Source organism: Myiozetetes cayanensis, unplaced genomic scaffold (genome assembly GCF_022539395.1).
Source record: "Myiozetetes cayanensis isolate MyiCay16 unplaced genomic scaffold, myiCay2020 scf4, whole genome shotgun sequence".
Taxonomy (NCBI): Eukaryota; Metazoa; Chordata; class Aves; order Passeriformes; family Tyrannidae; genus Myiozetetes; species Myiozetetes cayanensis.
The window spans coordinates 27,852,877-27,879,733 of record NW_026087631.1 but is presented as its reverse complement, the minus strand read 5'-3'; the positions used below and the strand labels follow the sequence as shown (position 1 = coordinate 27,879,733).

Here is a 26,857-nt window from a genome sequence, read left to right as displayed (position 1 = left end):
TCAACTTGGAGCTTTCCCCTTTTGAACCTTATTTATTTAATTAGAATGGGAAAACTATCTCAGGGGATAGCTACTCTTAAAGAAACTTGATAGATTTCTGAGGTTGATGCATTTTCCTAGTAAATTCTTAGTGATGATTTTTTAAAGACTGTTTTTTTGCGTTCAACGCCCCCCAGTAAATCTGCAGAAGAAACCCCGCAAATCTGCAGACAATAACATTTTTAATAGGGCTGGTATTTCAAATTTACTACATCTCTCTTAAAAACTGATGGTTGTTTGGAACTTCAGCAACTCTGGACTTGTCCTGTCCTACCTAATTATTAATTGAAATTGTGTATTACTGTAAGTGAAGGACTGCATGAAAATGATTTTAAGAGAAAAAAAAACATGTAACTTGGTGGGTAGCAGGGGTATTCTTCCCTGACTTGCCTAACAAGAATGCTTCTAACAATATCCAAAGTCCTTTTGTGCTTTAAGGAAGAAAAACTTCTTCTTTTAATAGCTGATTATTTTATGCTTGGCTAAAAAAATATTACAAATACAAGTGCACTGGCATAACAAACATTTCTACTGCTTCTAAACAGGACAGTTGTTACACAAAGTGGATTATCTCAGTTAGCCTTTCTTTTTATTTCATCTTTATGAGTTATCATTTGTGACAATCAGCCATTTTCAGAACGACTGCTCTTGAATATCATGTTTGATGACACTATTTACACACTAACTTAGGTCTTCAAATATTGCACTCTCTCAAGTCCGTCAGTAGCACTGACATTTACATGATATGACAGCAAAAATACTGGAAATAGGGTTAGTATTTAATTATTACTGTTAATATTTGTGCAGCAGCAGCACATCTAGAAAAATTTGGGGTTGGAGGGGCCTTTGTAAAATGCTTCTGACAGTTTGTTACTCTGTAACCTCAGAAAACTGGGATTTTTCTCCTTTTTTTTTCTTTAGTATCTTTACAATGGGTTCAAAAGGGATAACAAAATAGTTATTAAGAGATAACAAATAGGTAACTTCATAGTCAGTTTTAATGATGTGCTTATAGGATTTAAGTAAGCATAATAGGTGGTCAAAGACATGGATGAGAAAAGTATGAATAACCTAATATTTCCTTAACCAGTTTTCTGTTTCTCATCAGTAAGAACAGGCTTTGCAAACAGCAGCTCTTACTGAACAGCCTTGTGGTGATGCCTGTTCCACAAACAACTTCCAAAAAAATTTCAGGCAACTCTGCAAAAACACATATTTTTGTTAAGAAGAAATGCAATAATTGAAGTGAGACACGTACCTGTGTTGAAATTTATTCTATACCCATAAACTCATTCTGGTATTGTCCCGGTGTTACTAGTTTTGAACTGAACTGATGTCTACTTGAGGAATAGTAATAAATTTTCTTAATGCTGTAAAAATCTCAGATTTTAAAAAGGCTTTAAATTTAAACAGAAGTGTGATACAAACTACAGAGGTTAACTATTTCAGAATAAAATATTAGTCCAATTTTTATCTTTCTGTGGGAGTCAGGATAATGACTGGTTAATTTAAGACAAAGAAAACAGTATTTTATTTTATAAAAATAAAGCACTATTTCTGTGCTGTCAAGAGGTCATACGGCAGAGAACAGTCCATCTCTTTAACAGAAGAACATTAACTTTTTGAAAAGCTATGAATGCTGACAGAGAAGGTACTGTTATCCTTACTTGCAGACTGCAGTGATGCATACATAAGGACATGCAGTAGGCTGAATCTTGGATTTTTCCAAATGATTGTGAAACATTCCTTAAATCTTAGTACACTTGCACTTGCATAAGCAAACTAGCAAATTAAGGCACAAACTCTGTGTACTACTTAGAAGCATACAAACTAACAAGAATGTTTCCTATTGCTCTTAAAAAGTATCTCTGGGCTACCTGAAGTACAGAATTATGTAAATATATCCAGTACACTTATAATAGTTTTAATTTATGCCACCAAATTTTCCAAGCACTATATCTTCTTGGATGTATCTATATATATGCTTCCTTAGTTCCAAGAAAAAAAATCACTTAAGAAATGCAAGAAGCACTCACCATTCCTGACAGTACCACCTCAAATACAGGTGACGTGCTCCCACACAACCATTCACTGCTGTATTTGGACACTAACTCCTATGTAACAGACAAACTCTTCTAGACTACACAGATTTTGGTCACACATAGCCCTAAATCACCACTCAGAACTACTGTAAATATACCTTAGAGAGCAAAAATTATTTGGACAATAGGAAAGCCACCTTAACAGAAATAAAAATGTAATGTAGCCACTGACTTCACTACACCTCAATCCCACTGTAACACTAAAATATAGGGCTAATTAACATTCCAGATGCTGTGTTACTTATCATCCCTGTTTCTTACTTGCAGTAGCAGCAACTGGTATCCCTTGATCTGAAAAAAATGCAGTAAATTCTTAGAAAAACTTTAAGCACCTTAATGCTGGAACTCAGACTGGGATACTGTCTGTAACGTATTTCTAGTTCCATGTAGAGCCATAGAAAATAATTCTAGCTGTAAAGAGGACCCAGAGTCAGAGTAACAAACTGTGCATTTCCTCCCTCCCCTTTCTAGTAAGCTTTTATTCTTTCTGGCTTTTTTTTTTTTTTTTTTTTAATACATATACATATATATATACACACACACACACAAAAACACAAGGTTTCAATTCCTGGTGAAATTAAACCTTGTTTATCCCCAATCTTTTGAAATATGATTGCAATCATGTAAGAAAAATAGAAAGTTAGTATTTCTACTCTGCTGTTCCCAGCCTATCAGAGGCTTTAAACATGCTTCTTTACTTTTGGTTGCTTGAACAACTTCCTCATGCCATACAGAAGTAGTATTTTGCTTTGGACAATGTGATGGAATGCACTTTTGTTTAACAATCTTTTGCAGGCTCCAGCTGCATTCTGAGAATTTTTACCAATTTAAGAGAAAAAATCAGGATTAAAAAGGAAATCTAGGAAAATTCTTGAACTCCTCTAAGATCAATGATGCTTTTTATCTGCTGTTACCATTAGTAAACCTCTTTTTCTTGGCCTAATGCTTTTACATATCCTTTGGAAGGCAGATGATTTGCAGTATTTCTTAACATACTTAATATTGGTCTTTTGTTTCTTAAGGAAACATAGGTCACTGTGTAAGAGACATATTACTGAATTCTGATGGCTTTGTAGGAAGAAAAAAAAGGCATGGCTTAAGTAAATCACATAAAAAGTTTGAAGTATTTGTATAGTATGGTAATAAATGCACAAGGAATTCAACCTTTACAGAGAAAATTCTGGATTTTACCGTTCAGTAAGCACATTTGCATCCAGAATCTGACTGATCTTCATCCTTAAAACAAAGTATCACTTACAAACCATCGGCTGCAGAAAGAATTTTAAAAAATATAAAAGTTTCTGGTTGAAATACTTGTCAAAAAATGTCTTCGGTTGTAAGGCCAGCATGTATGGCAGTCACTACATTAGAGTGATGACATACACGACAGGACAGCAGAGTGAGAACACAGCTTAAGGTAGAAAAACTCTGAAAAATGTAACTAGCAGTTACTTGCTGTAAAACAGATAGAAGCCACAGTCCCTTAAATTTATAGTATGTGCTTTCCTATGTACATGTAGCCTAAATTACAGTATTACTGTAACTGGATATATAGCATTTCGCAGTATGTATCTTTAATGCAGGTGTAGACATCACTCGAGATGGTACACAGGAATATAAAAAACCCAGTTAATTTCAACATAATCCTAGAAGAATATTGCAAATAATGTTGGATAAATGCATAGTGTTTGAAGGGAAAAATTACTTCACTGGAAAATAAAGTCCCACACATTGAGTTTGGCACTTGTTTGTCACTATGTCACTTTCTTTTTGATTGAAGATAGCTCTTTCTGAATCTCACTGAATTTTGGTCGGTTTTCTGGCTTGTAGTCCCAGCACCTCTGCATTATTTTGTATATTTCTTCAGGACATTTTTGTGGTGCAGACATTCGGTAGCCTGGTACAAAAAAAAAAAAACAGGGAAAATGTTAAGCACTGAAAACCGATACTGCATATTTGTGTACTGACAACTCTAATAAGAAACAAGCAAAGTTCAAGATCCATGCCTTAAAAAAGATCTTCAGGGCAATACGAGGAAAGTCTTCAATATATAACCTATATGTGATAGGTAATTATGAAAGCAATTAAAGCTCAGGTACCAGTGACATTTAGGTTGTTCGTGGTAAGTTGTCAGTGTGCTTCTCAGCCCTAAGTCAGAAACCTGCAAAGATTTATTTACTATACCTTATGAAGGAGCTTGCCTCTAGTTTTCAACTGTGCTCCCTTTTTCTCCTCATAGTTAGGAAATCAATAATAAAATGTTTATTATTGATGGGAGTAAATTTCTTAGCTCTTTTTGAAAATGGATGTTATTCTCATGCCTCTTCCCTTTTTTAAGAAGTTCCCTCCCCATTTGCACTTCTGTCATTTATGTTTCTTTCCTCCTGTTTTCTTAACTTTTTTATCTTCCCAACATTTAAGACTCTTTCTCTTCTTGTTTGCTTAGATAGGTAGTGGCCTTCCACTCCTCTCTGCTGCCATCAGCTGAGGGAATTCTCTGACTTGGTGATGAGCACAAAAATGGACAATTCGTTAAGCAAATTAGCAGCTAATCATTCAAAAGTCACAGGTAAGTGCCCATTTAAGAATATCATCAATACCTTGGACCAAAGAGGTGTACTCACAGCAAGGAAGACAACTTCCCAATGAGTACGAAGTTGGGACAAAATGCCAGGAGGAATGTATGGATAAACAAAAAGTTCCTGGACAAATTCAAATACAAAATTAGGTAATGGGAGGAACAGAGAAACCTGTCTGAGGATGAAAAATGTCTGAGGATCCAGAGATGAAGTTAAGAAGGACAAAGCCCACATGGGATGGAATCTGGCCAGGGGTGTCAAGACAACAAACAGGGTTTCTGTATGTAGGTGACAAAAGGAAGGCTAGGAAAAAAAATGTGTGCCCACTGCTGAACGAGGTACAGCACTCAGCAACACAGGACACGGAGAAGGCTGAGGCACTGAATGCTTTCCTCACCTCAGTCCTTGCTAGCAAGACCACCCTTCAGGAATCTCAAGCCCCACAGATCAGGTGGAAAGGCTGGAGCAAGGAAGATGTGGTGGAAGAGGACTTGGTCAGGGAATACTAAATAAACTGGCCCTGATGGGATGCACCCATGGGTGCTGAGGTAGTTGGCTGATGTCACTGCAAGGCCACTCCCAATCATCTTTCATCCATCATGGGGACTACTGGGAGAAGTACCTGAAAACAGGAGTAAAGCAAATGTCACTCCTGTGTTCAAGAAGGAGCACCTTGGGTACTGCAGGCTGGGCAGCATCACCTTGTTCCCTCGTAAGGTGATGGAGTAGCTAATGCTGGAAACAATTTCCAGGAATCTGAAGGCTGGGAAAGTCATGAGGAGCAGTCAGGCTGGATTCAGTCATGCTTGACCAGTTTGAAAAACTCCTACAATGAAATAAGTGGCCTGGTATATGAAGGAATTTCACTAAGGCTTTCAAAACTGTCTCCCATAAAATCCTCACCAAGACACTGTTGAATTATGGGCTGGATAAGGAGGTGGAGTGAAAACAGGCTGAACAGTGAGTCCTGAAAGGAGGTGATGAGTGGTACAAAGACTGGTTGAAGGTCAGTAACTAGAGGTGTACCCCCAGGATCAGTACTGGGTCCAATCCTGTGTCACATCTTCCTTAATGATCTGGATGATGGGGCAGGTTTGTACCCACCAAACTGGGAGGTGGAGCTGATACACCAGAGTGTTGTTCTGCCATCCAGAGGGACCTGGACAGACTGGAGAAAGGGGCTTGCACCTGGAGAAGAAGAAGCCTGAGCACCGATAAATGCTGGGGGCTGTCCAGCTGGAAAGCAACCTGATAGAAAGGGATCTGCAGACCCTGGTGGACACCAAGGGATGAACATGCATCAGCAACGTGCTCCTCCAGTAGAGAATGCAAATGGCATACTGGGCTGCATTAGAAGGAGTGTTGCAGCAGGCTGAGGGAGATCATCTGTACCCTCTGTTCAGCACTGGTGGGGCCACACCTAGAGTGCTGGTCCAGGGCTAGGCTTCCCAGAACAGGACAAACATGGACATACTGGGGAGAGTCCCCTCAAAGGTCAACAAGATGACAGAGACAATGGAGCATCTCTCCTATGAGGAAATGCTGAATGAACTCGAACTGTTCATCCTGGAGAAGTACAGGCTCAGGGAGATCTAACCAATGTATATAAACATCTGCAGAGGGTACAAAGAACACAGAGGCCAGGCTCTTTCCTGTAACAGGACCAGAGATGATGGCCACACACTTAAACACAGGAAATTCCTCCTGAACATCAGGAAACATTTTCAGTTGTGAGGGTGACTGACCACTGGCACAGGATGCCCAGGGAGGTGGCAGCATCTTCATCCCTGGAGATATGCAAAAGCCATCTGGACGTGGTTCTGCTTGAGCTGGGCGGTTGGACCAGAGGACATTCAAAAGTCCCTGCACATGTCAGCCGTTCTTTGACTCTATGTTTTTAACTCTTTGTTTTAAATCATTTAGCAGTGTTACTACCTTAGAGCCTATTTGTAAATATTTACAAATTACACACTAGTACCATGTAGAAGAGGAAGAGTTCTGAAATGTCAATAAAGGTAATGAAAAAAAAATCAAAGTCCTGAAATCCTGCTCATAGTTATTTGCTATTTTAAGCAAAGCCTTTTGATTATTTTATAAAAGACAAATGTGGCTTCCAACACTCAAATAGCTTACCATTCTCTACCATAATTGCTCAATCTTTCTATGAACTGCTTTAATACAGAAGATGGAATGATATGGTTTTTTCTGGCAGTTTAGAATATTTATACTTGCATGAGTCTAATCTTAAATAATTCATTCTGGTCAAGCCTCTGCTTTGCACAGCAGTAAATCTCTCTTCTCCATCTTACCTGTTGGTCCTGCAACAGTGAAAGTTAGCATACTGTAAGTCTGCCATCCTTTAAGTTACTGGTCAGTATATTCCTTTGATCAAAAGGCCGATATAGCACTCTACTCCTCCCAGAGAGCTCCATTCAGCAATTTAGAAAATCTCATATTAATTTTCATGATGCTGTTACACAACTTGTATTGTTATTTCTTTGCTGTTTTATACTGTATGCACTACATCCTTATGGATCTACACAGCACTTCTTTCACTCCCTATAAATATTTACCTTTCTCAACTTGTTCTCGTGCTTGCTGATTGGTCATTCCAGGGTATGGACATACTCCTAAACTGAATGTCTCCCACAAAAGGATTCCAAAGCTCCATACATCACTCTCAGATGTGTATCTCCCTAAGAAAAGGAAAGCAAACCCTCAGCTTAACTTACAGAGAAATAAATATTTCAGATAATTATAGCCCAAAATTTTCTGTGGAGGTAAAGTGTTACATTGGCAAGCTTCAAGCATAACAAAGCTGTAACTACTAATATACATTTTGCAGACAACAGTCTCCAGTATCAAATTATCAATCAAATTATCTTAAAGACAATACCTAGGAATAATGTAAGGTAACTTAAAGTTCTACTGTTAAACAGATCTTAGCATGTCAGTTATTTTCATGCAAGTTAAGAATTTATTTTCTTCCTAATGTACAAAAATTTCTTTTAATATAAAAGGACAGAAAAATGCTAGGTTTCCCCCCCTCGTTTATGCTTTTAAAAAATTACCTTTCCCAGTTCTTTAATTTCACATAGCAATGAGTATTCTCAGAGGAGCTACCCCCAACACAGTTTGTAAGCACGAGGAAGGCCTGGTTCTCATGCTCTGAAAATGAAAGTATGGCTGGACCCTGAAGAACTGATGTACCCAATTGCTTAAAGGAAAAAAAAAAGTGGCCTGCTGGTTCCATTACTTTCAACTATGCCTCTGAGATAAGAAAACAGATAATTGATAGATAATTGAATTCCAAACCTCCTTATAGAATGACAGCTTTCTATTACAGGAAAAGGAGAGATCTTGAAGCAGATCTTTCTGTTGTCCCTGATGGATTCACATTAAGAAGGATGGATTCACATCAGAAAGTTAAGGCTCCTAGCCCTTTGCAGCAGGATCAGGGAAAATGTTACCTTAAAAATCCATTTTCAACATTTTTCATGACTGTTCTTTGTTCCATACTATTACTACTATTACTTTGTATATATGCGCTTTTATTCTTAAAAATATCTGCTTGTGAGTGTATTGTTTGTTTATCTCTAATCATCCAACAACCCAACTAAACTACTTCTGACTAGAAAAAAACAGAAAATACATGCAAATTACAGTGACAGTTAATGACAACTGTTCTGACGTCAGAAAATTCAGTTTACTATTAAGACTAAATATCACTTCCAGCTGTGCCACGTTGGCTTGTGTGCCTAATAGATGGCAATTACAGACATTCATTATGCTCTTTGTAATAAGATTAGTTTTCTTGTCTATGTATCAACTCCCCACACTTTGACAGTCAGTAATCTAACAATTTTCACTGACAGCATTCAGCAGATACAAGATAGGTGATTAGGGTGTTTTTTTAAAGAAAGTGCAAGTTCTGCACAGTTAATTATATTTTCCACTATTACATTATCTGGGAGAAAAAAAAAAAAAAAAAAAAAAGGTCTGTTCAGGAAAAAAACCCACTCAACCCTCCACACATTAATATTAACATCACAAGCAGTAGCTGCAAGTAATGGAAATTATACAGCTCCAAGCAAAAATAATGGTATGGAATGAATAGGCACGACCAGAACCCACTAAACCAAAGGTTCCATCTCTCAAAAACTCCAACAGCATCGGACCTTTGCTTATGACATTTGACACAATGCCCTGCCCTAATCACTCCATTTGCCCTAATCTGGTTTCTAGACTCCACAACTTGTGTTTTTTCTTAATTTAAAACCTTTTAATGACTGCTTTAGTGCCAAAAAAAATAGCACCCAAACTTGTTTGCAGTTTCTTGAGCACTTTAGCATTCATGTAATGGTTAAATGGCCCTTTTCCTATTTTCTTCCAACCCTTAAATCCTGACATTAAGGACAGACATGTCCAGTGGATGCCACCTAGTTTTGAAATACTGCACATTCATTTCTATTCTGATACCTTAAATACCTTCAGTCTTACCTACACAAATCAATGCAATCCTTATGACCATATTATTAGGTTGGAAGACAATAAAACGCAATTCAATTAGTTTTATTCGCATCTTTCCCAGAAGCCTTTTATGACATTTTGAAAGTTGAATATTACACTCCTGAACACATTAACAGATGTTTCAGAGAGAGCTTGTTTTCCAAACACTACGGAAAATGACTTATAGCTGCTTGAATATGTATGTCTTTTAGGAAACATGAAATAAGTATGAAGGATAGCTTTCCATAATATATGGAATACACTGTATGCATTTCTGAAACAACAAAAATAAAAATTCAAAACACCTTTCATAGTCGATCAAACACCCCAAAAAAAAAGTGTTTCACCAGTGAATGTTAGCAACACTGAGACCTCTGAGAGTAATTAGTAATATAGGATCAATTACTGTAAATAAGTTTATTATTATACTGTAACTAAATTTATTATTAGCCTTTCAAAGGGATGATCTGCTTTATTGTGTTATGTCATTAACTCCTGCAAAAGTGTTAATAGAGGAAGCATTTTGCTATAAATCACAATTCAAAAACTTATTATTTCCAATGCATGATTTCTGAAAAAGGGCTTTAAGAGCTGGCAGAAACATTTACAGACACTTCAAATAAAGAATTTAAAAATATTTTTTTCTAAGTACTCAACTAAAGAATTGGTTGAGAGAAGTACATTCAAAACATGTCATCATTTATTTTAATGTGTTGCTTCTTCACAGCCCACTTTATCTAGAAGAACTTATTCTTCTAGATTCACATAAGCTAAATGCTAAATTCAAATAAGCTAAAAGTATGGACACTTCACTCAGTAAGAAATAACTTTTACACCAAGATAACAGCTCAGAAATATACAAAAATGCAGGTAAAGAAAAGATGCAGTTAAAAAAAATATATAAATTAGTGACTGTACTTCTCACCAATGCAATGAATTATCTAACAGTGTTTTAATACATTAACACTTTCTACCATTTTCAGTGAGGTGCTAGAACACTCACTGCAATAAATATGCAGAACTTGCCATTGGTTTTCCTAACGATCATGATTTAGATGGCTGATGAGTCTGTCTATAGAATGAGTCAGCAACATAAACACAGCACTATGCTATTGCTGCATAACAGCAATTCTGATGTTACAGCCTCATTTTTCTTGAAGGCAAACCAGTGTTTCTTACATAAATAAGACTGAAAAACTAAAATTATTTTAAACATCATTAATTTTGAACTAGGGACTAGGAATATATACATATGTACTCAAAATATTGCCCATGGTGTGGTCCTGGTGCTCCTTACTCTACCTTAGATTTTATTTTTTTTTTTGCAAGAAGATACAAGTTATGTCCTTACCATAGTTCAGAGCTTCTGGAGCAGTCCACTTGATAGGAATCTGCTTTAGGCCTGATGATGAGTACACGCCATCATCCTCCTGCCGGGACATTCCAAAATCGCTTATTTTCAAGATGTTGCTTTCACCTACCAAGCAGTTCCTTGCAGCCAGGTCTCTGAGTTAGAAAAAGAAATAAACACTCACATTTTTACATGTTTGAAAGTACTTGAAGCAATTTAAAATGGCTGAGCCCCTCAGCCAGGATGGTGGCACTTCTCTGACAACTTTTTACAATGGGGTAAAAAAACACTTCACAGCAGCAGTGGAAAACACGAGTGATGGAGAGGGAAAAGAGTAAGAAATAATCCTGTGAACACCACAGTCACTGAAGAAGTGGGGGCGGGAGATGCTGCAGACACTCCTGGTGCCTCAGCAGAGACTCCTCTGCAGTCAACAGGGAGGACCCAGAATGGAGCAGCAGAAGAGTGTGAGGGGGAAAGAGAAGGATAGAAGTGCACTTATGGACTGATCATAATCTCCACTCCCCATCTACCCCTGAGGGGAGGAGGTGGAGGATTCCAGAATGAAGAAGTGCCTCAGAAGAGCGGAGGAGCGGGGGGCAAAAGGTATTTCAGTTTTTGTCTTTATTTCTCACCATCCAACTCTATCACAATTTGTAATATATTAAATTTATGTTACCCAAGTTCAATCTGTTTTGCTGTGATGGTAATTAGTAGGTGATTTCTCTGTCTTTATCTTGACCTACAGCTTTTTTGTCTTGTTTGCTCCACTGTCCTGTTGAGGAGGGGGAGTAAGAAAACAGCTGGATGTGTGTCTGGCAGCCAGTCAAAGTCAGCTCACCATAGCTACCCTCTGTGGTCACAGATATAAACCCACAGATTAACAAATCAGATCTTATGCAAAATGAAACAAGAGTTGAAAAAGCATCCTTAAATGTGTTCCAATACTTACGGAAGACAGTGAGAAAACAGGGAAATGGCTCCATCTTCTCTCTGCCCATCTTACCTTAGCCTTAGAGTTTCCATCAAAAATAAAAAGCTACTCAGCACAGGAAAAGACCTACTGTGGCTTTTCTACATGCATTATAAACATACTAAATGCAAAATATTTTAAAACTAAATTTACTCTGTTTGCTTTTAGCTTAAATAGCTAATATGGTCACAAATGGCTTGTCTTAAGTGAATATTCCAGAAAAACTACATTAAGTTTAATGTTTTGGACTGGAGCTGTAGCAGAGTTTTGAAGTGAATCCCCTAAGCAGTTAATGCACATCCCTTGGTTTTTGAAGAATGACTTTGGTGCATACGAACTAGATTGTTCTTGGAAGAAACTAACTTAGAATTCTGGCCATGATGTGTACAAAATTTGCTTCTATAGCTAATGTAGAAGGAAAGGTCTAAACCAATGACAGACAGCTTCAAACACTATCCATTGTGGGGACATTAATGACAAAGGACTGAACTATCTTTAGTCTAAAGTAAAAGCCTTGAGCCATATATAAGGGTGCTAAAGCTCGTACAATTCCTTTGATCAGCTCATCCATATTGATACTGGACTACATTATTTGATCTGAAGACAGAGCCTGTGCATGAGCCTAAATACTATAACTTAAGAATTTTAACATATTTGACTCACACAGCTTTTCTGCCACTAAGGACGTTTATGACACTTGAGCTTGATGCTACAGTGATATAAACGAAGTTATTCTTGCAGTTTGAGAAGATGGACCACTCAAAACCAAGTCTAAACTCATAGGCTCCAGCTGAAGATGTGCACAAATGCATAAAATAGCTTAACATAGTGCATAAATATGGACTATGTTACATAGTTTGATATATGGTATGCTACAGAGTTAGCATGTGGTATTGTTATATATAGTTATATTGATTAAAGTAAGAGAGCTGCAAAACAAAATCAAATTGTTATTGCTTATACTCAAGTGTGTAAAAAGTATCACCATGAAACTTAAAGAATTTATGGTTTAGGTTCCAATCATAGTTCAGTAATTAGTTTTTTTATAGTTTTACTCAATATAGTCTAGATTTTGCAACTGATGCACATAAGTAGTGGAAAAAGTAATGAGGTCGTATCTCAGAGAAAATTTACAGTTAATTGAAACCACTACTACATCTTCCTACCTGAAGTCTGACCTAGAATTTAAACATGTTCTGAGTCAGATTAAGGAAAATCTATATAAAGAGCTGCCTTAGGTTTATGCCTCATGCATAAGTCTGATTATTAGGGAAAATGTATCATAAATATTGCACAGTATGATGCTTGTAAACAAAGATTATGCTCAGTTTGCATAATTTCCGTCTGTTTTGTATGTGAATTTTCTTTTATATTCAAAATCATCTAGAGAAAACGTTTTTCATCATTACTGAAACTTTACGAAAACACTTGCATGAAAATCAAGATGTACTTAATTAACAATAGGTCTTTTGAAAGACCACGGACACATTAAGTCTTTGCTCCACAAAACAGTGGTTTTCAAGCTGTCTATCAGCTGACAGTGGGTTGCACGATTAAACTATTCAAGCTGCCACGCTTCATACAAGTGCCAAGGGAGGAATCATGAGCCCGTGGTCAGCTAATGGTCCACAACTTGTGCTGATGGACATAACTATGAACTCCACCATCAATTGTATTGGATAGAGAAGCATTCTCATTGCCGCCTTCTGCTGAATATAAGCAAAATTTTATGAAACAGTGAGTTCCAAGCTATTAAAAATAAGATAGAAAAGGATACATTATGAAACCTAACTTAGTAATAAAGCTACAAATAGCAAATGAAATGTAGTAGTGCTCATTATGAGCCTCCCAGTATTAATACCTTTTTCTGCTTTTAGCTAAAACTGTTACATTTTTGAAGCTACTATGTATTACTTTTAATACGTCATTTGTGTTAATAAAGTCTTTTGAGCCCTTAATATGTTCACTTCTGACATAAGCAAATTGGTCTTTTTCCCATCATCTTGAGTACAGTAGGCTCTTTCTCTCACTTATTTAGAAAATACTTCAGATGTGATCCTTTCATTCCTTGGGCAAATGTCCTGAAAGAGTGTCTTGTTAGCATTTCTGCTGTCATTTTACATCTGTTTCACATCCTCAGTGATTTGTTGCTGAATTTTACAGATATATATCTATTTGCATGCTTAAAAGCATTTTTTAAAACATTATTACACTGAGAACTACAGCTACATCAAGTTTTGGGTTTTTTTTTTTTAGTATTATTCTGAGGGTTTGACTAAGATTGTGCTGCATTTTTCAATTAAATTCTTGACTGTTTCTCATCATGTTTGATAGCTGCCTTTAAACGGATGTTCATATTTTTCAGTCTAGAAACAGGAGAAAAATACAGAAGATGCTTCTGGTCACTATTACAGAATTTGTAGCCAGAATATTAAAAAAAAAAAAAAAAAGCATTAGCAATTATTACATCTGTAGATTTAAAATAATAAATTACAGCTTTAATTTTCTTCCAGTTTCCATGATTCTAATTAATTTCTATTGGCTACGAATAAAAGGAAGTAGTTCTAGTATAATATTGTTAAGTGGCTTATAAAAAACCCTTTACTTCTTAACCTTTCCTATGAAATACACATAACAAGAGATTCATTCTGTATGTATGATAAGCAACAGGAATGAGGGAAAACAAAAAAATGTACATAATAGGGCTGATGACCAAAACCAACTATATTAAATATTAAAGATAAGATCAATGTTAAATACTTAATAGTAAATCATGACTCTTTTTATGCGGACATTAAAAACCAAACCAAAACAACGAAACCCCCCACCAAAATCAACTATGTTCTATTTGTATTCTTTCCCCTGAAAGACAAGTGTAATCGATTTGTTTTCTCTTCCTTCTCCCTAATGTTGCCTAAGGTCAACTTCCTGAAGAAGTACAGATATAATTACATGAAATTAGGTGTCTCTTTTGGAGCATTTTTCTTCTCATACAGCATTTGATACTTACTGCAGTAATTCCACATCATCACTATTTATCTTTAACACAGAAAGCAGGAAAATATTCTCTGTTTACATTGTGAAAGCTCTACAGATTGGACACAAATTACACTGAGGTTCTGCAGAGTAAGCTCCTTAGCAAAAGAAAAGCTGACTTTCACTATTTAATACCAAGCTTATCTAAGTTCCTAGTGCTATTAGAAAAAAAGTGCCTTCCTCTCAAATACTAACAAATAAAAATTAGTGTGTAATTTGGAAATTCTCTTGTTAAGCACTGCAGTGCATTCCCTATAAACACAAACAGAACATCTACTAGAATCATTAATATGGGTTGAATATGCTCAAACTGCAAGACGTAGCTCACAGAACTCTGCTATTTGCTATTGAATTTTTAGCAAAAATTCAATAGCCAGTTAAAGAGGAATTAAGAGGCAATTTCTCTATGCTGGGAGTTGTTACCACCTGGATTTATGTCTGTCAGTAAAGATGTAAACCTACTAAACTTTAGGAACACACTTATACCCTCTCCTCACTCTCCTTCCACCACCCCAAAAGAACTACAAAGCAAGTAGTACACAGTATTTCAATGGAATTCTATCAGTCAAAGAAAATCAAAACGAGAGTAAACTCCTCATTACTAAACCAGCAGCATGCACTGCCTCACTGAATTAATTAGCCATTTTATATCCTGTTCGTGGATCATGCAGCTAAAATACTCTTAGGTGATAAAGGCAAGTAATTAATTAGTAAACAGGATGAGTTTATCTCCTCTGCACATTAAATTCAATGAAAATAGTCTATTACCTAAACAAAAAAAAAGGGCAGAAAGTGAAACTAGATGTGAACTCACTGGGTTTTTTCTGGACTGTAAGACACCACCTCACCTTCAAACACCTGAGGTAATTTTCACTGGTGTCTAAGTCAAAACACACCTATTTCAGAACTTCCTTAATATGCATATGCTGCTACTTTTGCTACATGTGGAGAGCATAACAAATTGTATGTGCCCAATTACAGGCTGGGAAAATATTAGAGTCGGAAGCACATCTTTCAAAGCATCCTATGTTGTCTTTCCCCTTTATACTCTGTTTTAATTATTTCTTCATGTTATTTTAGCTATCACATTATGAATACCAATGGAGCAATACTAACTACAATCCTAAAAATTTCTCTCAGTTTCTCATATAATTCAAGTCCATTTTTATCATCATAGATGAACAGTGCTAGGAAAACAGAGAAAGTCCCAGTTAGATGCAATAGTGATTTCTCTATAATGTCAGGTGCTCTGCTTGCTATCCAGAGTTTTGGATATTGCTCACCGTAAAATGAGTAACTTTTCCCACCTCACAGCATCAGTGACATGCTACTTCTAAAGCACTTTGCAGTTTTCAGATGAAGGACTTCTTGCAAAAAGAACTCGAAAAAAGTAACAAAGCAACCTTCTCAAAACTGTATTCAGTAGCTGAACTCACTTGTGAACTTATTGTCTGACACCCACATATGGCTCAAGGGACTATGCAAATCTACTGGTTCATTAGAAAACTTTTAAGTTTTATTCTGGTAAGCTACTCTCCGTCCTCCATTTTCCTAGTAGGGCAAGGTTTCTGTATCCGCTATTTTAAAAGTGATAAAGATGGGCATAGCACACAATGAGCAGTTTCTGAGGAGAATCAAAGCAGTAGACTGTGAAGATAGAAATGAAGCAATAAATTGCTACATCATCTATTCCTCCCCTCTTTTTCCTATTTCTGAGGTTGTCTTCCTGGAACAGAAACATTCCTATCAGCAGCATCTAAATGTTTTTTATCTGCATTGTTTCTCAACTGTTTCAGAACTAAATAGTTATTGCCTGTATTCTTCAGAACAATTATTTTGATGAAAACAGCATCATAGTCATTTTAGCTTATAATAGTCTTCTTTGCATTGATATCCCTGTAGATTTTTATAACCAATTTTTCCTATGCACTGCTGATTACATGTAATGTACTGAACAAAAGGGCTATTTTTCCCCCCCTTGTGCTATATCTGTGTTATATCTTGAAATAAAGGTTTGCAATTAAATTTCTTTTGTGTGGTTATTTATTTATTTTGTTTGGCAGGAAAGCTTACCTTATATTTGTCCAATGTGAGTAACTTAACAGAAGACACTATTACTCCCTGTGATTTTATAGTATTATTCAACATTCTGTATGTAGGTGTCTACTTCCTTTCTAAAGTTATAGGAATCAAAGACTTACATATATACATAATATAGTCATGAGAAAGCCCTTTACGAGTGAAGTTTGTACAACTGCTCAGTAACCTATCCCACCTCCTCAGTTCTCATAAAGTAAAGGTTTACACCACAAGAGTGAACTCTAGCAAAAAAAAATTTACAAAAAGCAATCCCAGTGATTGTCTTAATGAAAACTAATGGACTGGATAGTCACCAGACTGGAATATTGGTAATTTTATGGAAGTGCTGTTGTATTAGGGACACTGGAAAATGAAAACTGCCTTCTGGAAATCTGACCAGATAAGGTCAGAGATCATATTCACTTGTCCATTATACATCAGTGATAGAAAAGCTTGCACGCTGGATTTAAAGAAAATGTCTAAAGCACAGTAGCTTCTATTGCTGTCTTTCTGATGATTATGTTTTTTAGAAAATAAATTTGTCATTCTATTAAACAAAGCCATTTTCTAGTGTTAATATTATAATATAGTAAGTTTAAAAAACATTTGAAGACTAATAATGAAAAGCTGAGTATGAAGAATTGAAAAACTGTGCAAATGTCCAAGCAACCAAGAAATTCAAAAGCATAATTAGAAAATGGGTTGCTTTTTCACCACCTTTTTCACTAGAATAAAATAAGATGGCATAATAATATGGTATTTGCAGGGGTTTGCAGGTCCTAGTGAAAAAGGAAGTAGTTTAAAGTCTTTCTGTCTTCTCAGGTTGGATTTACACCACTGGTGTATATCAAAGTTCATCTGAGGCAGGCAGCAACTTTACCCACTGCTGCTGTTTCAAGAGCTAGGACCAATAATATTTTATTCCGGAATAGGTTTTTTTTTATCTCTACACACATTTCAATCACTTAAATTTACTTCTTCTCCTACCAGCATAGGCATGGATTAAGATTTCAAAAGTAACAGATAGGCATTGACTAAAGTTTGTGATTTTTTAGTAGATAAAAGTATTTTATAGAGACTAGATCCCAAGACACTTTATTAATGAAGGTAAAATATGTAAAGCAAATAATCAGGTCACAAAGAAATGAGACATCCAGCATAATTAAGGTACAAGAGACTACATATTTATGAAAATAATACACAAGGAATAAGAAAGAAACCAAATAAATTAGGTCTGATTACAACTTAAAAGGAAAAAACAGAGCAGAAAAGCAGCAGAACCAAGTAGTGCTAGTCAAAAGGGTATTGTATGTTGCAGTCATAAAATTTGGGGCTACAATATGAAAAAAAAATAAACCTCTTGATGTTTTAAGAGACAGTCGTATGGAAAGCAATACTGAAGAGAGATCAATCAACCACAATTTAAAGCAATTGTTCCACTAGGATGTTTTTTACTTAGAGAGGAAAAAAATTTAAACAGATAGCTTAGGTAGCATATGCCAGCTAAGCATTCTTAGCAATGGACACCATTGACAAAGATCTACAGTAATACTTAATTAATGTATAATTTTCTAATCAGAGAAAAAAATGTAATTTGTACCTTACAATATCTTTTCTACTTGTAATCAAAGATTACCAACAAATGCTTAATAGCATGTTAAGATATTTTAGTATTTTAAAAATAGTCAGTTTTGTGTCATAAAATAATCTAACACACAGATGGATGAAAATGAAGTTGAGTAATAATTTACTAATTTTCCTACACAGCTGTGTAAGATTTGCAGTTAAATTACAAAAACATGTAAGAAATTTCATGTGGTTAAGATATTGTAGAGAATTATATATAGAAACTGAAAGGAATAAAATTACATCAATATTCTGTAAATTAACAAGGTAGGAAATAAACTGAACCACTGTCCTGCTTTTTGTTGCTATTACTTAAAATCCACAGTGCATTTCCTACCCAAAAATACAAGATAAATGTGGAAGAAAAAACGCGGTATTTTTTTCATCACAAGAGAAAGAAGAAAGTGATGGAATTTTGATGGAATTTTAGTGAGTACCCGAAGTAGGAAATGTGGAAGAAACAAAAGCTGACAGTGTGCTGATTAAGGATCACGATTATGTCTCACATTGATAGCAGGAGATGAGACAGGACTGCCATAGCTTCCGGAAACTGGATGAACTCACATGTATGTGCACATTTATCATGGTAAGATTTCATAGCTGGGATGAGTCAAGGAATAGATATTAATAAGTCCAGGGGCTCAGAATTCAGTACCTACTGAACTCTATCCTTTTTCTTCTACTAAAACTTCATGCCATCTCATGAAGTCATCTATTACATGAATGTCCTTCCCCTGAAAAATCCAGACTTCCATATTTAGCAGTAGCCACTCTGTCCCTGCTGAATCATATTCACTCATATACAGTGTTGACTGCCTATGGATCTAGAAAGCTCCATTTCTACAGGGATTCAAAGTTTGTTGGAGATGCAGTAAACACTTTACTGTGCCTTATCAAAAGACAGGAATAGAATGAACTACTAGAAAACTATTGCAAAGCCATGGACTTACTACCTGGTTATTATTCTGAAATATTTTCACACACGAAACCATTCTGCCATTACACTGTGGGTACACAGGGGTCTCTTCGCCTTTTAACATGTTACATTCATTTCAGCATTTGCTGTGGGAAAGGTCATACATAGAATAACCAAAGTTCAGCTAGTAATCTGCTAAACTTTTAAATCTTCCTGTTTAAAGAGATTATAGATAAGCAATTTCTTAAAAGAGAAGGTGCTGTAATACATGGCAACAAACTGAAGTTTCCTGTTTTCATTTAGCAGCTTTGTTAATGATCTGAAGGAAAAGTCAAACAGAAATTTAATTAGATTTTCAGATCATATCAAATTAGGAGAAGCTGCAAGGGCAAATAAATAAAAAGAAAGAAGGAGAGGAGAGAAGAAAAGGAGAGAAGGAGAAAGAGAGGAAAAGAGAAGGAAGGAGAAGAAGGGAGCAAAAGAGGAGTAAAGAGAAGGAGAATGTTTGAGGGAGGGAGGAGAAATATCTGTTAGAAAACACAAGGTTAGACTTTACCTGTAAAACAGGAATTATTATATTTTGAAAAATTAAGCCTACATACAGACATTCAGTAAAATACAAATACTGCTAGGCAATCATGTAGAAAGAAAAGAGAACCAAAGCACATATGAACTCTGATTAAATACAAGTAATGGAATTAAATCGAGCATAGCAAATTAAAAGCTAATTATCTACTAGAGACTGTAAGAAAGCTGTCTAGGAAAAATAAGAAATTATATTTTATTAATGAAGTTACTTAATAAACCAAAACCAGTTCAAGAGGTGTACAGACCAATGTCTGCTTCAAAGAGACGGATAAAGTTAGCTAATGCAATTTTTTATTGACTTAAAATAAACTTTAGAATTGTCAGATGCCTTGGATACTATCAGGCATATAGTACAAGAACAAAAAGGTAGTGGTCAAAGTAGGAAAGACCCCAAGACGTATTCATTCATTTTCTGAATTAGTGCATTTGTTCATTTTATCATATACGAAAAGATGACTTTTTCAACCAGTCATATACATGCAAACTCTATCTCTTAAAAAAGGTTTGCAATATGTACTTTTCTTTCCACTTATAACATGAATTCCAAGTAGCTTAAAGAGCCTTAGAGATTTGTTTTTGCTGTACATGTATTTCAGTTTCAAGTAGAATGCACAGAATTAGGTATAGGCAAATTAAGGATGACATTTTTATTTCATGCAATAAAATAAATCAGGTAAGTGCTTCCTAGCTGCAAATTAATTGATAACTGAAGAGCATCACGGAAACAATACTTTTAAAAGATTTAAATTAAAAAAATTTAGTAATTGGGGAAATAACAGAATTTCAAATGCAATTCATGACAAGAACTGCTCATTTCTGCACAGAAAAGTGCTGCAGATGTTGCCAGCTGGGTACAGGTTGGTTTCCACAACATTAGACTGAAACAACTGGTTCTGAGTCTCCTCAGATTTCCATTACATGCAAGTTACAGAGATTTACTTGTGCTTAGAGGTAGGCTGGTTTCACATGTCAAACATGGTCCCACACTGTCTGCAGCAAAGCTATCATATAAATTTTGGCTTCCTCAGCTGCAGGCTTCCTTAGGGAGCACCATTTTGTCCTCGTTCCTACCCATGCTCATGTCAGCAGGACATCAGTGGCACATCAGAGTCCAGCTCCAGGTTTACACAACGTCTACTGCAAGGGGCTTGGAACATGAGTAGAGGTGAACTGTGCAGTTTTAAAGAGTATATTAAAACCATCAGAGAGAAAAACCGGCTTGCTGTCAAGTCTAAAAGATTACCAAGCACTGTGCAAGTTGCTATAAAATACTCCTCAAAAGGGAATTGAAACACTTCAATTTATATAGCTCCTTGATAGTTAAAGAAGCAAACACTGCATGCTTAAGGAAAAAATATGTCTTTATATTTGACATAGAAAAGGTCTTCCACTACTTTTACAGTCTTCTAAGACTTTTGTCTGCCTCACTCTCTCTGTAGGCTATAATGCTCTCTTGTGGTTAGAGAGATACTTACTTACCAACAACTAGTTTCAATTTACAACTGAAGTCGAGCTGTGTTACAGAAGATTATTGATATATATATAAGTTAAAAAACTCCTTCAAAATTAAAATACATTAATAAATAACTAGGATAAATATATTTGTAACAATATTATTTTACACCTTAGTTTTGCTAAAAAAAGACAACAGCAGTATGAAATATTCTGTCATCTCAATTTTGCTATCTGTTTATCATACTCAGAATTTTCATTCAGGAACATGACAATCCCTGGCCATTTAAAGTTAGAGAAATATTGAACACAAATCTATGACAAGTTTTTAATCAAAGCAGTTACAGTAGCTGCCATAAGGGCTATTTGAAATATGAAAGGGAGGTAAGGGTGGTCTAAGTATAAGAAAATGAGGAGGGAGTGGGACTTCATGATTCCATGTATGACCCTGCAAGGAGGATAAGAAACTAGTCCAGACAATCTTGTGCAAGAGAGGTTGGTCTGCACAAGCAATAAAGGGAAGAAGGGGTGGCTTTCTGAAAGTGAGTAAGAAGTCAGTAAGGTCTATGATTCCAATCAGGAAGGACAGTCAACTGATTTGTTAGCGAGTAGGAATGGAGATTTTGATAACCAGGTAAGTAACTAAGAAGCAACACTCCTAACAGGAAAGTTTAAAACCTTCTTTTTAAGTATTTGTAAGCTTATTGATCATACATACTGGTCTCCAAAATCCAAATTATTTCCAAAGCAGAAGCCTTTCATATCAAGTATTTTTACTTATTCTGTTATCCTAACTCCTACATATAGGGTTTTTTTTTTTAAATTGCAGCTTGGCCCTGATTTCACTCATCTATTTTTACTTCCAAGAAGCCATGACACTTGATCAAGTATCCGACACCCAGCACTGCTAAGAGCTTTTTCTGTCAGGCTTGAATGACTCAGCTTAAATCTGTGAACAGCAAAATACTGTAACATTGATTCAACAGTTCTTAGAGCTCCATGTACCTTGATGATCTCCATCCGTCTTGCAAACCAGTTAACATGCCACTACAGCCCTCTTTGCTGTTTGCTGCTTTGCATGAGAGATTTTGAAACAGCATTTGACAAAGAGAAAGTCCTTATTTCAATCAGTACTCACAGTGATATAAAAATGTTTCATAAAAGCATATCCATGTACTACAGTTCCGCTGAACGAAGTAGAAAGAGGTTGAGAACAGAGCAATGACAAAAGAGAACATAACATGCACTTAGCTTTTTGTGTGTTTTATTTTACTCAACTGTGATTCCTTTAGGAGGGATTAAATTTGATCAGAATATTTTTTGTGAGCAGTACCTACTGGAGCTGAATTTACCTTCAAACTGAGTGGAACATCCATAACTTCTCCTAAGTTTCCCTTAGCTCTGTAAGAAAAATGTCCTGATTTTCAAAAAAGACCAACGAGCTGGAAAACAGCCTTTCCTTTACTATTTGAAGCATAGAAATATATGCCACCTATGATCACAAAGAAGTAAAATACTCTTTTCAGTTGCATAAACTTTAAAACTAACTTATCTCATGAATGCACACGAAAACCTGTTACCTTCTCTCATCTGTTTTTCACTATGCCCACAGCCACATACCAATAGTGAATATGATATGTCAGTGATAAAATTAATGTAAAGCTCAGAGGCACTTCTGAAAAACCTCCTGAGGCACTGGTAAAAATTACATTAGAGTAAGGTATATCATCACTAGTTCTATCTGAAAAAATAGATGATAAACATTTTGTCAAATCCACAAAACAGGTGTAACCTAGCATGCATAAATATGTGTGTGTCTGTTTGTGTGTATAAAACTTAAAAAAGGGAAATATGTGTATTTTCCTCAGGAAAGAAATCTGGGGAATTTATTATTCATTACCACAAACAGCCTAAGACTTTTTTATTAAAATGAAAGTAGTTTCCTGTCTGAGATAATTGTGGTACATTCCTCATTGGAATGAAGAACTAGTATAAGGAAGCCAATAAAATATTGACTGAACATATATCTTAGTGCAATATTTTCAGGAATACTGGTTAGAATTTTCTGCTGTAAGAAATAAACCAGGTAAAGTTCTACAACCTAAAGAAAACAGTGTACATGAAAGAGTATTTTAGCTTTACTAAACAAACACTGACACAGATGCTTCCCCTCTGGTCAACAATCTGTGCCCAAAGAACCACCCCATACCTCACTTCTGAAGCAATTGGTATAGTTGACGACATTCTCATGCTTCTCCCCAGTCCTTCTTCTCCTGCTTTTGTCTTATCCTATCATCTAATTCATTGTTCATCATCTACCACTAATACCTCTATTACCAGCTGCAAAAACGAAATGCTGCAGTCTACCATTCTTAGAAAGTAATTACATTTCACCCACTATTCTCCACTCCAAAAGGACTATGAGAGTAGAGAAAATATTATTTATACCTTCTAGAAGAGTTATATGACTTTATGGCCAGCACAATGGCTTTCACAAACACTAACAGCACATTATTTTAACCTTTGTTTCAATATCCTGTACTCTTATTTTGTTTCTTAATTAGAGAGAGCCTGTCACTCTCATGCAGTGAATAGATTTATTATTCTAAAAACATATTATTCAAATTATTTTACTGAATAAGACTTGTAAATTACTAATATTTATCAGCAGTAAATTTATTGCAGTAAATACAAACAAATGTAACACAATAACTTAACACTTAAAATGCTACAGTATGTTAAACAGAATGAGGAGTCTATGAAAATTTGCATACAGTTCTTTCAGTCCCACTTGTTTTATTCCTAGCAAAGTTTACTCATTTTTTAGGAACAAATTTTCTGGAACTGGTTATAAATGTCTAACTATTGTCAAAAAAACCCCAGATTTTCAGCTTCCCTGGTATTAGCAGTTATTGGTGAATTCTATTACCACATATATTTTTATTAAAATAGTTTATTGATAATATTGACATTACATTTTTTAAAAAATGCCTAGGTCTACAAAATATTTCAGCAGCAGCATGACAAACAATTTAACTATTATTATCTTTATCTTAACTCTGCATGACATTTTAAATCACCATGCTAGGAAAACTGGCATACTGAAATCTCAGAGATGTGAAATAATTGGATACTTTCCCCATTTTATGAAGAACACATAAAAGATGATATTTACGCATGTTGAATAGGAAGTACTAGGGAAAGTTTACCATAGTATCAACCTTATTGAAGCTTTTTAACAGCCACTTCAAAACATTAATATAAAGAACTATCTTTGGCTGATCATACTGGATTACCCCTGAAGCCATTCAGCTGATATATGAGCTGCGTACCATTTAGATATAAAATGGAACCTAAAGGAAATGTCAATTAGGCAAAAATAAATGCCTAAAAATGAAATGTTATAACTGCTTTTTCTAAAGAAAATACAAACATAGAAAGAAAAAGATAATTTCCCTTTATTTATTTTATAAAATAAAACTTCAATTTGCCATTCTAAAACGAGGAACAGCATAATCTAATATCCTATACTAAAATGGCCTCTGGAAACATTAATTATTAATATTAACGTTGGAATGGCCACAGTTAAACAACAACTTTCTTTTCTGCTTGCATGAATAGATGCCTTCTAATTTAATATTTTAAAAGAAGAGTAGTAAATGGTACAGATAATTGGTTCTGGAAATTCCCAGGGGCAAACAAAATCTGTCCTAATAGCAGCTAAATAAAGTACCATGTTATTCCTGAAGAAAAAAAAAAGGTACCAGAACTTCCAGTTCTATCATTAATATACCAATCATTAATATAATAATTTGTGTAGTCCACTGTTTACCTAATACAATAACATGAAAAGCCACAATTCCAATATGTATTCCCTACATACTGTGACCACTGATTCCTCTGGTAACAGGACTTCCTCAAGCATAATTCAGGAATATATGAAAGATTGCATGCTTCTATTGAGATAGCATGACATGCTGAGATTTACAGGGAACAAAAATGTATTCAGATCTTTCTTATATCACACTCTGACCATCCAAATACATGCATCTGTTACTCTAATTACCAGCCTTCTGTAGCTATGGCAAAGCTAAATCTGTGATGGCTAATTTTCTTTTAATAGAGCTTGGGGTGAATTTCAAATAAAGCACACAGCCAGTACAACAAATGAACAGAGTTCACAATCAAAAAACTGTACTCCTCTTCCTTTTATATTCTTTTGTTATCAGCCACATCAGAATTCAACAACTTAAGGAAACAGATAACAGATAAGAAGGAAGCGCAGTTTTTATTCAGAAGCAACCCTTCACCACCGTTCACCTCCACTTACGTTATAGTATACTTCGAATTCAATAATTGCTCTAATGTATTATAATAAGCTTAAAGTATACAATATTCATCATATTTAATTTCATGGGTTTGGATACTTATGTTTCACTTTTTTTTTTCTTAATACTTTCAAATCAGAATCATATGAGCTCACTAAAAAAAAATAATCACTTTCCTCAAATAAGATTTCTGACAGCCAGAAGTACTGATTCAGAACTGATTCAACTTTAACTGTAGATACATTTCTCTAGGATCAAACCACATTTACCAGTGTGACAGTAGAAAAAAGAAAGGAGAGGTAAATCCCTTGAAAATCTATTCTTAAAATCTGAAACCTGCTATATAATACTCTAATCCATATGGTATGCTGACTGAAATGTAGAAGTGTTCACCCACCTCTCCTAGATGACAGCAGTTGAAGAGTGCTGTATTTTAGTTAATAGAAGCTCAGCACATGGTACTGTAATGTGCCAATCAAGCTCCAAGTTTGACTAAAAATTATTTTATAGATGTGGAAGAGTAAATTTTGGTGGCTTTTTCTTTAACAATATATCAACATAAAGTGGCCTATGGAAAGCAACAGTTCTTCATCAAAGTTCCCATCTGGGGTTTTAACTTTAAACAGAATGGAAATATTTCTAATATTCATATTGGGGAAAAAAATGCTTTGAAACATCATTTTATACAAGTAGAGATCATCTTATAAATAAAGATTGAAACTATAATTATTCATCACATTTATGGGGTGTTTCAACTGTGCTACTGACAATAATTCTCTGAAAGACTTATTAATTGAAGTACGATCAACAGATATTAGTACAGATTTTTTGATTCAGCAATAAATATTTTCTATGAAAGAAAGCTACAGAAATGGAATCTCTTTATACATGCAGTTCTGAATGAATCCTAAAAAGATAATTAATAATGGCAAATTAATCCTTGCACTGAACTTTGAAGAATTCATGTAGTTTACAGAAAGGCAAACCCATTCCACCAAAATGCAGTCTTTCTTCATAAGTCATGACTAGCAGAGGAAACTACAGAAACTACAATAAAGCTCTCGGGTATTGTAATTGGCCAGAAGAAAATGCAGTATTCAGAGAAACATCTTGAGACTCAGCTACTTCAGAACTGAACCAAAGCACTGGACCCTGAGCACTGGACTGCTTAGAGCCAGCCAAAAGCAGGCACAAAGAAGTATTTAGTTACTGTCTGCCACTGGATTTAGGTAGAGAAATCAAGCAGAAAGGTTGTTACCTCTTCTTAGGAAGGAGACCT

The 26,857-nt window shown here is 35.4% G+C and overlaps 2 protein-coding genes across 3 annotated transcripts in view; one reads left to right on the top strand and one right to left on the bottom strand.

Annotated features, from left to right (window-relative positions):
• PJA2 (praja ring finger ubiquitin ligase 2) overlaps nucleotides 1-7,302 on the top strand; it is a 75,095-nt gene extending 67,793 nt beyond the window's left edge. The window contains exon 10 of one of the 2 annotated variants that reach the window (XM_050328404.1): nucleotides 4,592-7,302. In XM_050328404.1, the coding sequence (XP_050184361.1) occupies nucleotides 4,592-4,642 (51 nt within the window). In that variant the 3' untranslated portion in view covers nucleotides 4,643-7,302. Of the gene's footprint in view, nucleotides 1-4,587 lie in introns of both variants that reach the window. The other variant, XM_050328405.1, reaches the window with a different exon arrangement.
• The window catches only part of FER (FER tyrosine kinase), a 128,507-nt gene continuing 104,356 nt past the window's right edge, over nucleotides 2,707-26,857 (bottom strand). Inside the window, exons 17-19 of the mRNA XM_050328385.1 lie at nucleotides 10,581-10,735; nucleotides 7,294-7,416; nucleotides 2,707-4,038 (exon numbers count right to left, since the gene is read on the bottom strand). Of these exons, the coding sequence (XP_050184342.1) occupies nucleotides 3,896-4,038; nucleotides 7,294-7,416; nucleotides 10,581-10,735 (421 nt within the window). The 3' untranslated portion in view covers nucleotides 2,707-3,895. The remainder of the gene's footprint in view (nucleotides 4,039-7,293; nucleotides 7,417-10,580; nucleotides 10,736-26,857) is intronic.